This window comes from Mesocricetus auratus, unplaced genomic scaffold (assembly GCF_017639785.1).
Source record: "Mesocricetus auratus isolate SY011 unplaced genomic scaffold, BCM_Maur_2.0 Super-Scaffold_100023, whole genome shotgun sequence".
NCBI classification, from domain to species: domain Eukaryota; kingdom Metazoa; phylum Chordata; class Mammalia; order Rodentia; family Cricetidae; genus Mesocricetus; species Mesocricetus auratus.
Window position 1 is genome coordinate 21,060,531 of NW_024429204.1, and position 13,650 is coordinate 21,074,180.

Sequence of the window (13,650 nt, forward strand, 5' to 3'; positions counted from 1 at the left end):
ATTTACAGCCCAGCTAATCTTTTTCTTATGAAATGTGGGCTTTTTCTCTGCATCAATGTAGAAGAAAGAACAGGCAAAAATGTTAGTGAAATAACCACATTAACTTTCATTTGTTCTCCCCCAAGAAGGAAGGAAAGGAGGGGGAAAGTTTGCTAGATTGGTGTTTTTAAAGTCACAGCATGTAACATAAACTGTATCCTAACCACTGCTTTTGTTGTCCTGAGGTTGAGGAAAAGAAAGCAAGGGAAGAAGAGAAAGATACACAAGACATACAACAATGGGATTTGATGAACGACAGGACAGAGGAGAGCGGTGCTGCAGGGATTTCTGGGTCAGCAGTGCAAACAGGAAACCAAGGTCCCTCCCTCCCCACCTGCTTTTGCATTAGCAACCTTTTAAAGCCCATTCTGTGCGGCATCTACATGGCGTGCTGTGCTAAAACACTACGCTAAATGCTACAAACCCTACAGCTTGCTTGCCGTTAGCAAATGCCAGGTCAGCTAAATTTCACACTTTCCACATATCCACTTCATCCAACTACTCTGGAGGGTCCCCGCTGACGTGGGAAGTCCTTCTGTGTTTGTGTAAATAAAGCACTGTTGGCCAATAGGGAAGCAAGATAGGTGGGACTAGGAGTCTAGGAGGATTCTGGGAAATGTAATGAAGAGAGTCGTCGCCATGTGCTCTTCTGGGAAGAGGACGCCAAGTCTGCGTTCTCAGAAAGATAAGTCATTATAAAAATATATATTAGTAATTATGGGTAGGTAATTAAGTCAGAGCTAGCCGATGAGAAACCACAGCAAACAGCCAACAGCTTCATAATTAATATAGTGTCTTGTGTGTTATTTGGGGGCTAAAGCGACAAGGGGACCCAGGCAGAATCCTGCAGCACCCCGTACCTTCTCCCTCACATTTAACCATTCAGTTAAACAATTGTGAAAAGACAATATACGAGCCTTTTAATCTTCAGGGAGGTAAAGGGAGCTCTGGGACCTTCCCACCTGAGCTTATGGAACGTCACTGGCACCATGCAGTGCAGTGAGATTCCACACAAACACCAGCGAGGAGTCTGTGTCGTCAGGAGACCCTCAAACGGAAACACTGCACGTGCCTGTCTTGATTACTCCCCTACTGCTAAAAGTAAAACAAACAAAAACAAAACCAGCCTAATTCTAACGTCAGTCCTAATTCAGGTATCAGCCGTGCACACTGCTTTCCTGAAAACAAGCGACTGCTACGTGGTCATGAGCACGTGACAAACCCTAGCTACTTACAGACTATCTATAGACTTTGTATCCCAACATCACTTCTCATGCTTCGGGGTCACTTTTTCTACTTGTATCAGTTTAATGTCCCACGGATATTCATCCTATCACTTGTGTGCTACTATTTAGGGTTAATCCATCTGCCTAGTGAAACGGAGAAAACATTCACAATGTACCCCAGGGTGAAATCATAAGCCTGAGATTTATCATCGGTTTCCTGGGACGCGGCACGTTCCTCTGCACAGACTTTTGTACTGTGTGCTCACTTCCCCCAGGCTTCCCTGGTAACCCCGTTTATGATCACTGGCCTCTTCTCACCCATGTCAACCAAAAGATTTTTTAAATTAAGTATGCATTTATTTTTATGTTTTCTTCCCCAACCTTTGCTTCCTGAAGAATGAATGTTATGAAGACAGAGGTACCAAGCCTGATTCCATGGCGCAGGCCTGTAATCCCAGCACTCCAAAAGCGGAGCCTCGAGAGAGGCCCAAGTTTAATATCAGCACCGCGAGACCTAACGTCAAGGAAAGAAAAGGGAAAAACAAAAACACCTCCCAAACAAACAGTAGTTATTGGTGCCTTGGACTGTCCCTAGCATACCATATGTAACCAAACACCAGACTTTATCAAGTAGACCTTGAGATTTCAAATAGGAATATGCTGTACACAGGACATAACTAATTCAAGTCCACTGGTAAGCAGCGATATACCTCCACCATGCCTCGATCACTCAGTTTAAAACAGGATAATGGCACCAACAACACTGTTGTGATTAACTGTGGCGATGTGACACTGCAGCACACAGCAAACAAGGCGGTGTTGGTAAGAAGGGGTGGCAGTGTCGATGCCACCATCATCACATTAGAGTCCAAAGCCCGTTTACCACTTCCAAATAATTCGTGGTAAGAATGGGAATCCACTGTCTTAGTCCACGCAACCAAACCAATCACACAAAAGCAGATTAAGAGTTTCCAGAAACCAGAGCACCTCAGAAGAGGTGAGGGAGGTGGAGCATGATAAACTCTAACTCTATTCACAAAAGACCTCATTACAGTAAAAATGTCCATAAAGAAAGTGGAATTCTAAAATTAGGCAGATTTACTTCAAAACAGTTTACTCAAACTTCTGCTGTAAAATAGAAACTTCTATTGTCCTTGTTAGCTGCTGGGAAAGGAAGGGCCAGTTTCTCTAAGAGCGAGTATCGCTAGCCCCTGATCAATCAACCACACTCCAGTGGAAGGCTACACAGCCAAGAATTTTGGCAGCACAACTTCGTGGGGGGGGGAGGTGACGGGGGCTCGGAGTAGGGAAGAAAAAGAGCCTGGGAAGTTTGGGAAGGGAGTGTGAGTATGATTGAAATGCATTTGATGACATTTGCAAAGAACTCATAATTTAAAACTGTTCCACTGCTTTCCAGCGTCCTCCCGAAGAGAAAAGCGTGATGTGACCTGAGCGGTCCCTGCACAGCTTGGGCTGAAAGCACCTGGCCCTCTGACTTAGCAATCACTCACAGCTGTCTGATGGGGTCTTTCCTCTCTCATACGCCAGAGGATTCCATGTCAATGGAGAGAGAGAGAGAGAGAGAGAGAGAGAGAGAGAGAGAGAGAGAGAGAGAGAGAGAGAGAGAGAGAGAGAGAGAGAGAGAGAGACTGCTCCAAGCAGCGTCTGTTTGTCACCTCATAACAAACCTGAATTTATCAATCCTGTTTCCTTCAGTGATAGAATAGCCCAGGCCCTCTTAGATTAAGAAAACCAAATTTTAAAATCAAAGCCACATTCCAAATGTCTTAAAAGATATTTTTGTTCAATTCTTTCATAAAAACATTGGTCACTATTTAACATACAGTGGCAACAAAATGTACCCAGTTTACATGCATCAACAGGTCAGTAAATGATGACGCGAGAACGACACGCACTCTGAGCAGGCAGTCCTCCCCAGCCGTGATGTGCTCGCTGGAGCTGTGGTGCTGACAGAGAGCAGCTGCCATGAGGCAGGGGTCCAGTTTCAGCTGACGTCAGATGCTCTGGGATGAAAACACTGAACCAGGGTCCTATGGAGTCATCAACTTACGGGGAGGGAGCCATCTTCAGAAATCACACTGTACAAAGAACTGAGTGAGATCGGGCGAGAGCTTGACTGGCTGAGGACAAACGGACTTTGATGACGTATGTCTGCTTTTGAAAATTAAGGATTTTAATGATTCAAAACACTCTACTGATTAAATGTGATTCCATGTTTTACCAAAGTTTTGAATGTCTTCCAATGTGAAAGTTACATCTTTCCTGTGTTGACAACTGAGACAGCTGAAGATTTAACGACACTGGCTTAATTCTGTTACCAGAGATTCTGGCAGTAAGGACTGGGATGTATTTAAGAGAAAGAAAAAGGAAATCAGCGATCAAAAGTCCTTCCTAACCTCCAAGACAGGTTTCTGGAAATGGGATTTAGTAAGAAGGGAAGTTAAGCACCACAATACAACACTTAAAAACAAAAGCAGATACAGGAAAGCCACCAAAACCCAAAGGACAGACACACACTCACAGAAAATGAAACAACCTGGAATCCTCTTCCTGGTGTCCACGTGTTACGTGGAAGAAAATACAACACAGGTCTGCCTGCAATCTCAAGTCCTGCAATTCTAATTTGATCAAAGGAAAATGTTACTTGAGTACGTGAGAATTGGATGGTTTTTGATACTATTTTTTCTTAAACTCTATGATAAATGGACAATACTAAGTCATCCCAAAGTGCAATAGGGACAGTATGTGACACGTTTTCTTACGGAAGAGAAATCTTCTTTAAACAGAGCTTGAAGTAAGTATGTGTGAACCAAACCCCGAAACAAGGTTTGAAAGGCATAGGCATGCTAACTTAGTGTTTTTCATCTAGTTAGCCAACATGGATCATTTTAATTCCCCCAAAGACTGAATCCTAACTTCCTTTTCTCTCTTCCATATGTCCAATTACTCTGTGACATGCAGCATGTCAGCATGTGTGGGCTCCATGGGAGAAAACTTAGGACTCCCACGTGATTTAGGTCAGACTTACAGGCACAGACACAAGTAGCTTTCACCAGCCATGTGCTACAGTCACCACAAAGAAAAAGGCTCCAGAATGGGAGAAAGGCTTTCTCCTCATGGTATGCTTGACTACAGTATACAGCAAAGAGCAAAATATGAAACACATTATTTTAAAAAAATCCAAAAAAAAACCACAGCACAAGATCTAATGAGATTAGGATTCTGAGCATGGACTACTTAGACTCCTTCCCTTCTGAAGAGATAATAGCATGTCAGGGGGAAACCCTCCCAAAGTAACAGAAGAAATGCCTCGGGAACCTTCCAGACACCACCTGACTCTGCCTCATTCTCTATAACCCTCCTTGAAAGTTTCCATTTTCTATCTCCCTCCAAAAAACCTAAAACGTAGCATATTTTCCAAATGCCATCCCAAATTCCTTAGTCCACCCTAATTTCTTAATCCCTGTTTCAAGGATAGTAAGCACTGACACTGTCTTTCCCTCACAAACCAGAGCTCACGGTGAGATTATTCAAAGCTGGGAAATTAAAGGGAAAACGTCAACTAGAAATAAGTACACTTGTTAGCATATATGGTATATGTAAAAGGAAGGCCAGCAAATCGATCTTTCTGGTTAACCTCTGGCCCTTAAGACAGCATGGTTCAAAAGGAAAATGAACCCGATATACTTAAAACACTTACAAATCTCTATTCATTTCGAATAGATAGATATGAAAGCTTTAAAAATGAGTGAAATTATGATTGCAAATGTTTACTGTGAAGTAACATCGAAGTGATGCCACCAGGCAGGGTTAAAACTTCAACTGATATTGAACATCTGAAATAAATTGGAGAAACCCTAGCATAGAATTATAACCACCAAGAAAAAAAACATAAATAGGTATTTCCATGCATGTACATATTACATAACAAATAAGCAAACCTCAAGTCAGTACAGTACAGTATCAATGACTACAAGTTAAATAATATGTTGATACACAGAGAGGAGGAAAAGATAACATGTTGACCGCCACTGAGGAAAAGCATCCCAACAATTGACATAAAATGATACCAAATGGTTTTTAAAAAGATGTCTTAAGACCAAGCCACAATAAGTTAGTGTTTCCATAATACATGCTGAATGATTTGATCCCGTATCTATACACTGCTACTGTCTTCACCACTAAATGCTGTGACAGTATTTTTTAATGACTGAGGTACATTATAGGTATTCTAAGATGACTAATTTGTTGTTTCCAGTTTTTCATCTTCTTCACCTCCTCCAAAGAAAAACAAAGGGAACATTCCTAGAATGCAGCCAATAGTCACGCCAACAGCCTTGCCCTAAGGAGACAAAAGAGAACATTTCTTAAATGTCCTTAACAGAGGTATCATTGCATAAACACTGATGACAACAGTCCATTGCCACCACTGAAACTGCCACTACAACTATATTCCTGTTGATTATAGAACCTAAGTATTAAAATAAGCTACCAAGTACACAACTTGCCATTTTAAGTTCAGAGAAACAAGAGAAAATTCATCATGAACATGACATCAAAGAAACATCCAAGTAGAAAATACTTTTTTAATCGCGTATATATCCAATGTCAGGAGACAAGAACACAGGAGGGGAAACATCCCACTATTCTCAGTGTATCTGGATTTGATATCCTTGTACAGAGTCCTTCAGTACCAACCCCCACCAATGCTTAGCTATATGAAGATACAAACAGAAACAGTGTGGCTCTCGGCCTCAAGCAATCTACACTGTAAAACCAACATTGTGAAAAGTGTAAAATTTTAACTTCCAAAACTGATTCTAAATTTTGCATTCCTATGATGACTATCAATTTTAAATTAAATTTTCTTTTCTTTTTGTTAATGTTTCTTTTAAAGACAGGGTTTCTCTGTATAGCCCTGGCTGTAAATTCTCTTTTTTAAAAAAATACCTATTGTATTATTTTTAACTATTTGTGTGCATATGTCTTTTGAGTGGATATGCACATATGAGGGCAGGGGGTCCACAGAGGCCAGAAGAGGACACTGGATACCCTGAAACTGGAGTTAGGGGCAGCTAAGAACACTGAGTGCTGGGAACTGATCTTGGATCCTCTGTAAGGAGTACTCGTTCCTAACATCTGAGCCATCTCTCTGGCCCTTCAATTAAGTTTCCTTTTTTCATACAATCATTCACTGAGATTCTGTTACGTACTAAACTCTCTGTGCTCGGTAATCACATGGAGTTCTCTCTCCTCTGGAGCCCCAGTTAGAAACACAGAGACAAAAGAAGTCCCATTTGACATTACAGGTGCTGCGCTAGCTACATAATCTGCAGCACTGAAGGGAATGCTTCCTCCTGGATACCATGCAGTAAGCAATCAGAGCGTGGAGCACCCATAATAACTTTCAAAGTGACATCAATGTTCTGACAATAGTCTATACAACACCTCTTCAATCTGTTACTATGGCATTTTGTCGTTTGCTATAGTGGTAGTACGCCTGTGTTTAACATTAATTGTTAACTCTGTCAATCTCACTATGTGACTATTTTAAAAAGAACTACAGTTGCAGAAACATAACAAGAAGAAACCTGCTCTTTCCAGACACTAGCAAAACCAGTCCTCAATTCCTTACTTTGATCTCATATTTTGCTCGTTTATATTCAACACAGACTATTCTATTTGGCTCCTGATTGCCCTAGGACATAACCGCTGCTAAAAGCCCCCCCACCCACTCTGTTAAAATGCCTTTCACTATGACCCAGGGTGACCAAGGGTCCCTACTGCTCCCTTTAGAAAAGCTGGAGCAGGGTGATCCTTGCCTTTACTAACGTCTAAGTCCACTACTATTTGATTTTCCTCCCCATCAGTCCACAGAAACGCTCAGGAGTGAGCACCATGGGTAACTACAGTATAATGGGGATGAGTTCCAGAATAACCAATGGATAGCAGAATCTCACGGTGCTCGAGCCCTTAATTAATCAAGCTGGGCAATGTTTGAAAAAAAATCAAGTGTATTTATGAAAATAATAGGGCGGTGGTGGTGCACGCCTTTAATCCCAGCACTCGGGAGGCAGAGGCAGGCGGATCTCTGTGAGTTCGAGGCTAGGCTGGACCGACAGCCTCCAAAACAATCAGAGAAACCCTGTCTCGTAAAACAAAACAAAAACAAAACAAAACAAAACAAAAAGAAAATAATAGAGAACAAACTATTTTTCTGACAATATCCAAGGCCTGGGTAACTTTTCGTAGCAACTCCACTCAAATCAATTACAGTCTCATACTGCCATGCTAACCACCAGCTTCATGCTCACAAGCCATGCAACTTACCAGATGTGTGCTAACACGAGTTTGCCACATGTCAACTTGCTTTGGTGTGAGATCAGGAATTGATAAACCTAACCTGGAAGCCAAGGCCTCAACATAACCTGCAAGGCTTCAAGAAAACAGAAGAAAGGAGAGTTTAAAGAGGTTTGCAAATGTCTTCATAGAATAAAAACCAATCACTACAAAGGGAAATGGGAGTTTTGTCTCTGTAGTCATCACTCCTGACAAACGACAAAAATTCCACAACTTCTGTTTTTATTATGTATAGATTAACTCTGGTTTAAAAATAGTTTCAAATTCACATTTAAACACAGTGACTCAGAGTATCTATTCTTTATCATTATCTTTAAGAGATCAATTAAGGTACATACTTTTTTATAAATAATTAACATGCTGTACTTACTACAAACTCAAAGAAAAGTATGTAAACATATGATTTAATTTGATAACTATGATCAGAAAGTAACAGTTTTTAAAATTTGTCAGACGCCTAACACTTTTAGCCTAACAGGGGATTCTAAGTTACCCCCACTGTTGGATAGAATCTTGTTCTAAGTACTGTCAGAAGAAAAGAGCCTGCGAGTTACACACACTGGCAATCACAAGGTAGGGTCTGGCTTCAGATGTGAAGTGCTTTGAAAGTGAGAACACATAAAATGTGGTATTTAAGCCGGGCGGTGGTGGCGCACGCCTTTAATCCCAGACTCGGGAGGCAGAGGCAGGTGGATCTCTGTGAGTTAGAGACCAGCCTGGACTACAAGAGTGAGTTCTAACAGTTGACTCTACTAACACATCAGAAAGCTACATAGAAGCTGCAGTATTGTCAATATTAAGCTTGAAGTTTGAAAATGGGAAATGGAATGTCAAAGAGGCTGTATCAAGATAAGATTTATGTTAAGAATTCTAGGATTATAAAATCCCAATCATGGCCCTGAAGAAAAAGACAAAACGAAACTTAGTTTTGGCCCCAAATTCAAACCCAGATCCTAATACTGAGGGTCAGATCACTTATAAAATGTCTCCGCCTACTGTGCCTAAAATAGAGTCCTACTAGATCCAAACCCAAATCTCAAAATATACCACTTGAGTAGCCAAGAAAGGAAGCCAGTGTCAGTGACAGAACGAGAGAGATGTTTGTCCTAATATTTCATGCCAACTTCTCAGCTTCCCCAAGCCCGGGAAGCAGCCCAGGCCATCTGCCACCTGGAAGAAAGTGAGAATTGGGCTTCTCCAAGAAGCCATCCTCCATTTGTGTTATCATTCCTGCCATATGAAAAGGAAATGGCCAGGAAAACATAGGCCTTGGAGGCTGGGGTATGGCTCAGTGGCAGAACACACCCTCAGCATGCATGAAACCACATTTTCAATCTCTTAACATTGGAGGGAGGGGGAGGGGCGGAAGAGTGGAGGGAGGGAAGGAGGGGCGGAGGGAGGGAGAGAGAGAGGGAATGAGTAGAGGGAGGAGGAGGGATGGAGGAAGAGGGATGGAGGAAGAGGGATGGGGGAGGGGGGAGAGAATATTGGACATTATTTCCTTTGTAGGTCAGAACCTTTAAATCTCTTCATCTATAAGGAAGTAGGAAAACGACAGAGGTTTACTTTTAATCCTCTGTTCCCATCGGAGATGCCACAAAATAAATCTTCAGTAAACAGAAATTCCATTCTGCTTATATTTTTATCATTTTAGGATATAACAGTGTATGTAACATAGTGACATAGTTTTACCCATTTTTTGAACCAGTGATTCAGTTTTATACACTCATGGCTGACAACTATATTTGATTTCCACCAAATATTTAGTATTACTAACTTAGAAAAATTAAACTAAAAATTTTAGTTTTAGACCCCAAAGAAAAATAACTGCTTGTTAATTAGAGAAGAATGAAGACAAGAACATACAAGTACGTAACTGCAGAAACGAATCATGAATGGACCTACCCAAGTCCAGCTAAATCTGAGACAAGATTTCCCAAAGCAGCAGCTGGAAATTTGAAAAACACACAATGAGTTGTCAAAACAAAGCCAGCAGAGAGATCACGGCATTACATCATGTGAGAGGCACTGAGCTCTGGTCTGCTGGGGCTAACATATTTCTCTGCTGTTACAACCATATTCGAAGCAGCTCAGGGATAGCTTTAGGTGCCAAGAGTTTAAAAGAGCACGATCCTAAAACTGGAATACCCAGGCTCCATTATAGAGTGGCTACCTGTAGAGCAGAAAATTTCCATTCTTACATCAACACTAAAATTTTGTAATTATGTCTTTAGTGTGATATTTGTTTCCAGGAATTTGGATATCGGAAATTTAAAAGCAAAGCTGTATAAGCAACTCCAAGTTCAAGAAAGTAAAGGAAGGAAAATGCTTCATTTAAATGTTCAGTGGTAACACTGAATTACAAGAAAAACTTGCCTTCACATAGACAATTTAGTTGAAGAGTGTTACCCACTAACTAACATAAATTAGTTACAATTTCTCAGGGGAAAAAATTGCTATATATAAGAAAACTAGGAACCAGAAGAGTAGGATTGAAGATACCTAAACAAACAAACATCTCAGTGAACAAATTCATTTCAAACAAATTGTCTTCTAAACCTAACTTACTGACCTTTTAAAACAACATGCAGACAAGAGAATTTTAATATTAGCTATTATCACATACCTGCCATTGTTGAAATCCCCAAAATAATTCCAATAGATAATTCAATTTGGGTTCCCTGAAAAATAATTGGGGGAAAAAATCAAAGCTGACATGACTATCAAAGATATCAATGTGCTAATAAAAACAGACTGTGTGGTAAAATCAACACGCTTCTGCAACACAATCACACACAAACACCTGTAAATGTGCACAGCATGAGGTGACTCACTCAATTCTTACACATATACACATTCATGAAGAAACAACCACTAACATTTCATCCACTAAAATTGAGCCTTCCTAAAAATAAACTGCAACACATGTAATACCCAATTCTTCACTAAGAATCTGATCTCTACATTCTTAATTCTACTTTGTTTCACACAGAAATATGCTTTAGAGCTCCTTGAACCGAAAGTTGAACACATGGATGCTAAATTCTGAAACATACTGTGCCACTAGCTACTCTATCAGGGTTTGAAAGACTGAACGATTTTCTAGGAAAACTGCCATTAGTAAGACCTTCCTCAAACTGTTAAGCGGTGCGCTATCATTCACATTTAGTCTGGCAGGCCCTCCCTCAGTAAGAATGAGGACCGCTGCATTCCACTGCATTTACTTACTGGCCATCAAAGAGCCCCACATTTATCTTCCCCTTGGGGAGAGAGGAGGGACTCGTGTGTCCCACCCACTTTACAGAGGTGGAACTGAAGAGACTCCCCTAGGCTGTCACACAGAGGAGGAGGCCCTAGGTCTACTTTGCTAATTCAGTTCAATCCTTCACGAATGTGAACCCAGTTTTCAAGAGCTCCCTAGAAGACTGTCTAATGTGCTATATAAATTTTTCCACTGCCCGGTCAGTACAGAGCATAAAATCTGGGTGACATTTTCCTCAATTCTCTTGTCCCTGCTTTCAGCTCTGCCTCTGAAAGACACAATTCTTGTTGAATATGACCAAACAGCCTGATGCGCCACTCTTGCAGACACAAAAAGTTATACACTTCTAAAGATACCTAAAATAACAGATTTATGAGGGGAAAAAAAGGAAGCACAAACAGAAAAAAATAACAAGACACCTATCTTTCTTATATAAATGCTAAGATGGCAGAGCACCACTACGTCAGGCCACAGAAAATAACAAATTTGACAGCACCCTCAACAGCCATGACTCACTGTCAATGACCCAAGAAGAGGCTCTTTAAAAGCATGCATCTGAAGACCATTTGTGTGAGCTGGACACAGCTCTGTGGGTAAAGTATTTGCAAGCATGGAGACAGCTCTGTGGGTAGAGTATCTGCGAGCATGGACACAGCTCTGTGGGTAGAGTATCTGCGAGCATGGACACAGCTCCGTGGGTAGAGTATCTGCGAGCATGGACACAGCTCTGTGGGTAGAGTATCTGCGAGCATGGACACAGCTCTGTGGGTAGAGTATCTGCGAGCATGGACACAGCTCTGTGGGTAGAGTATCTGCGAGCATGGACACAGCTCTGTGGGTAGAGTATCTGCGAGCATGGACAAGGTTCCCGGTTGGAGCGCCATCATCCCCCACAGAGTAACAGTAAGTATTGTGTGCTTATCATTTGGTGAAGTTTGGCCTCAAGGCCCTGCTAAGAATGTAAAAACTTCATAAAAATTCAAAGATGTTTAGGGGACAATGCCCTACTTCTTTCCTTTGCTATGTATTTCAAAAAATTAATACAGATAGGAATTATGAATAAATCTAACAAGTTATCAAAGCAACACTTTATCACCTTAATTATACTTCTCTTACAATTAATCTGTTCTAAAAATGAACCTATCCTAAATTGAATTATAAAGCAAAGCAATTCTTCAAATGACTAAAATATAAATTATAAAAAGCAATTCAGCAATATAAAAGTATAATAAACTATATAACCGAAGGCTGAGTATTCCTAAGTCTACTTCACCCTATTCTAACTGGCTATAGAGAAACTTGTTCTCATGACTACAAAGAGGGTAGCAGCCAGGAATGTACATCTAACATACAGCAGGACAGGGCAGAAGACTCAACTTGTCCTGTCTGAGAAACTCGTATCTGCTCCACAATGAGCTTTGAGACATGATACAGGGGCAAAAACAAAACAAACAGGAAAAACCGCATTGCTAGGACAGTCGTGACTACTCGTTCCTCTCAGAGATTCTGTCACTGTGTTACATATCCACTCTAATGTCTGGAGTCAAATAAGTCACCTTACTGGAAGCTGTCACCCTCTCTGAAATAGCCTTCAGCTACGAGGCAGCCGAGACCATCACTCTTCACCTGGTGCTGAAGTCAGGGACTTAAATGCTTACTGTCATTCAGTGTAAACAGGTTATTGGTAACTTGGAGTTGAGAGTCTCGGGTCTGGAAAACCATTCTACTCTGATATACTAAGAATGAGGCTCAGGCCTGAAGAACACAGAAGGACAAAACCAAGTGACTGCAGTCTCTCAGTGCTCTGCTGGGTTTGGTCGAGTCCCAACAGCTGTCTACACACAGACATCTCCTGAGCTTCCTACAAGACAGGGTCTGAGGACAGCTAGAAGTCACTAGCTTCCATTCTCTTCACCCTTCAGACTATCCCTACAGCCTTATCCAAAGTGTACGTCTCCACAACTCTCCCTATAGCCTTATCCAAAGTGTACGTCTCCACAACTCTCCCTACACCCTAAAGTGTACGTCTCCACAACTCTCCCTACAGCCTTATCCAAAGTGTACGTCTCCACAACTCTCCCTACAGCCTTATCCAAAGTGTACGTCTCCACAACTCTCCCTACAGCCTTATCCAAAGTGTACGTCTCCACAACTGCCAATAGCAGAGGGCAGTTGTCAACAACCGAGTGAAGTGTGCCTTTTTAAGGAAGTCTGTTACAATGGTGCCTCGAGCACTAACATGTGAGTGAAATCATGGGAAGTGAAATGTTTGACACAGAAGTGCTCTGCACCCTGCTCACGGCACACAGTCACGTACAGCTTATAAACCCAACACAAAGGAGCAAACTACAAGCAGGTATGTTAGCAGCCCGAGAAGAGCAGTGAGGTTTTAAATACTTAAATACTCTCAGACATTTGTATATATGCACATCCATTTTATTCTTATATGTGTGCTAGGAAAGCATCACAATCCTAAAATCTTGACTATTCTAGAATTACATCTTAGGGGCACTAACTTAATGTGCATCGGCCTTGGGAAGTCGGGACTTTGCCACAGCAAACCCTGCAAAGGAGTTTATGACTCCAAGTTGTGCACAGGCCAGAGTCACTCTGTGACTGTCACCAGCAGCCCCTGAACCTTGCTTAAACCAGGAGCAGCTGGACTCTCTGGGGACCAGGTCCTCATTTATCTGGATGCTACTCTGTAGAAACCAGATCATCTCAAATAAACTGACTTAGATA

The 13,650-nt window shown here is 41.4% G+C and overlaps 1 protein-coding gene across 2 annotated transcripts in view; it reads right to left on the reverse strand.

Moving 5' to 3' along the window:
* Positions 1-3,048: 3,048 nt before the first annotated feature.
* Tmem65 (transmembrane protein 65) overlaps positions 3,049-13,650 on the reverse strand; it is a 39,683-nt gene continuing 29,081 nt past the window's right edge. For both annotated transcript variants that reach the window (XM_040730310.1, XM_005082743.4), the window contains 4 exons: positions 10,273-10,327; positions 9,552-9,594; positions 7,617-7,722; positions 3,049-5,628 (listed from right to left, as the gene is read on the reverse strand). In XM_040730310.1, the coding sequence (XP_040586244.1) occupies positions 5,527-5,628; positions 7,617-7,722; positions 9,552-9,594; positions 10,273-10,327 (306 nt within the window). In that variant the 3' untranslated portion in view covers positions 3,049-5,526. The remainder of the gene's footprint in view (positions 5,629-7,616; positions 7,723-9,551; positions 9,595-10,272; positions 10,328-13,650) is intronic.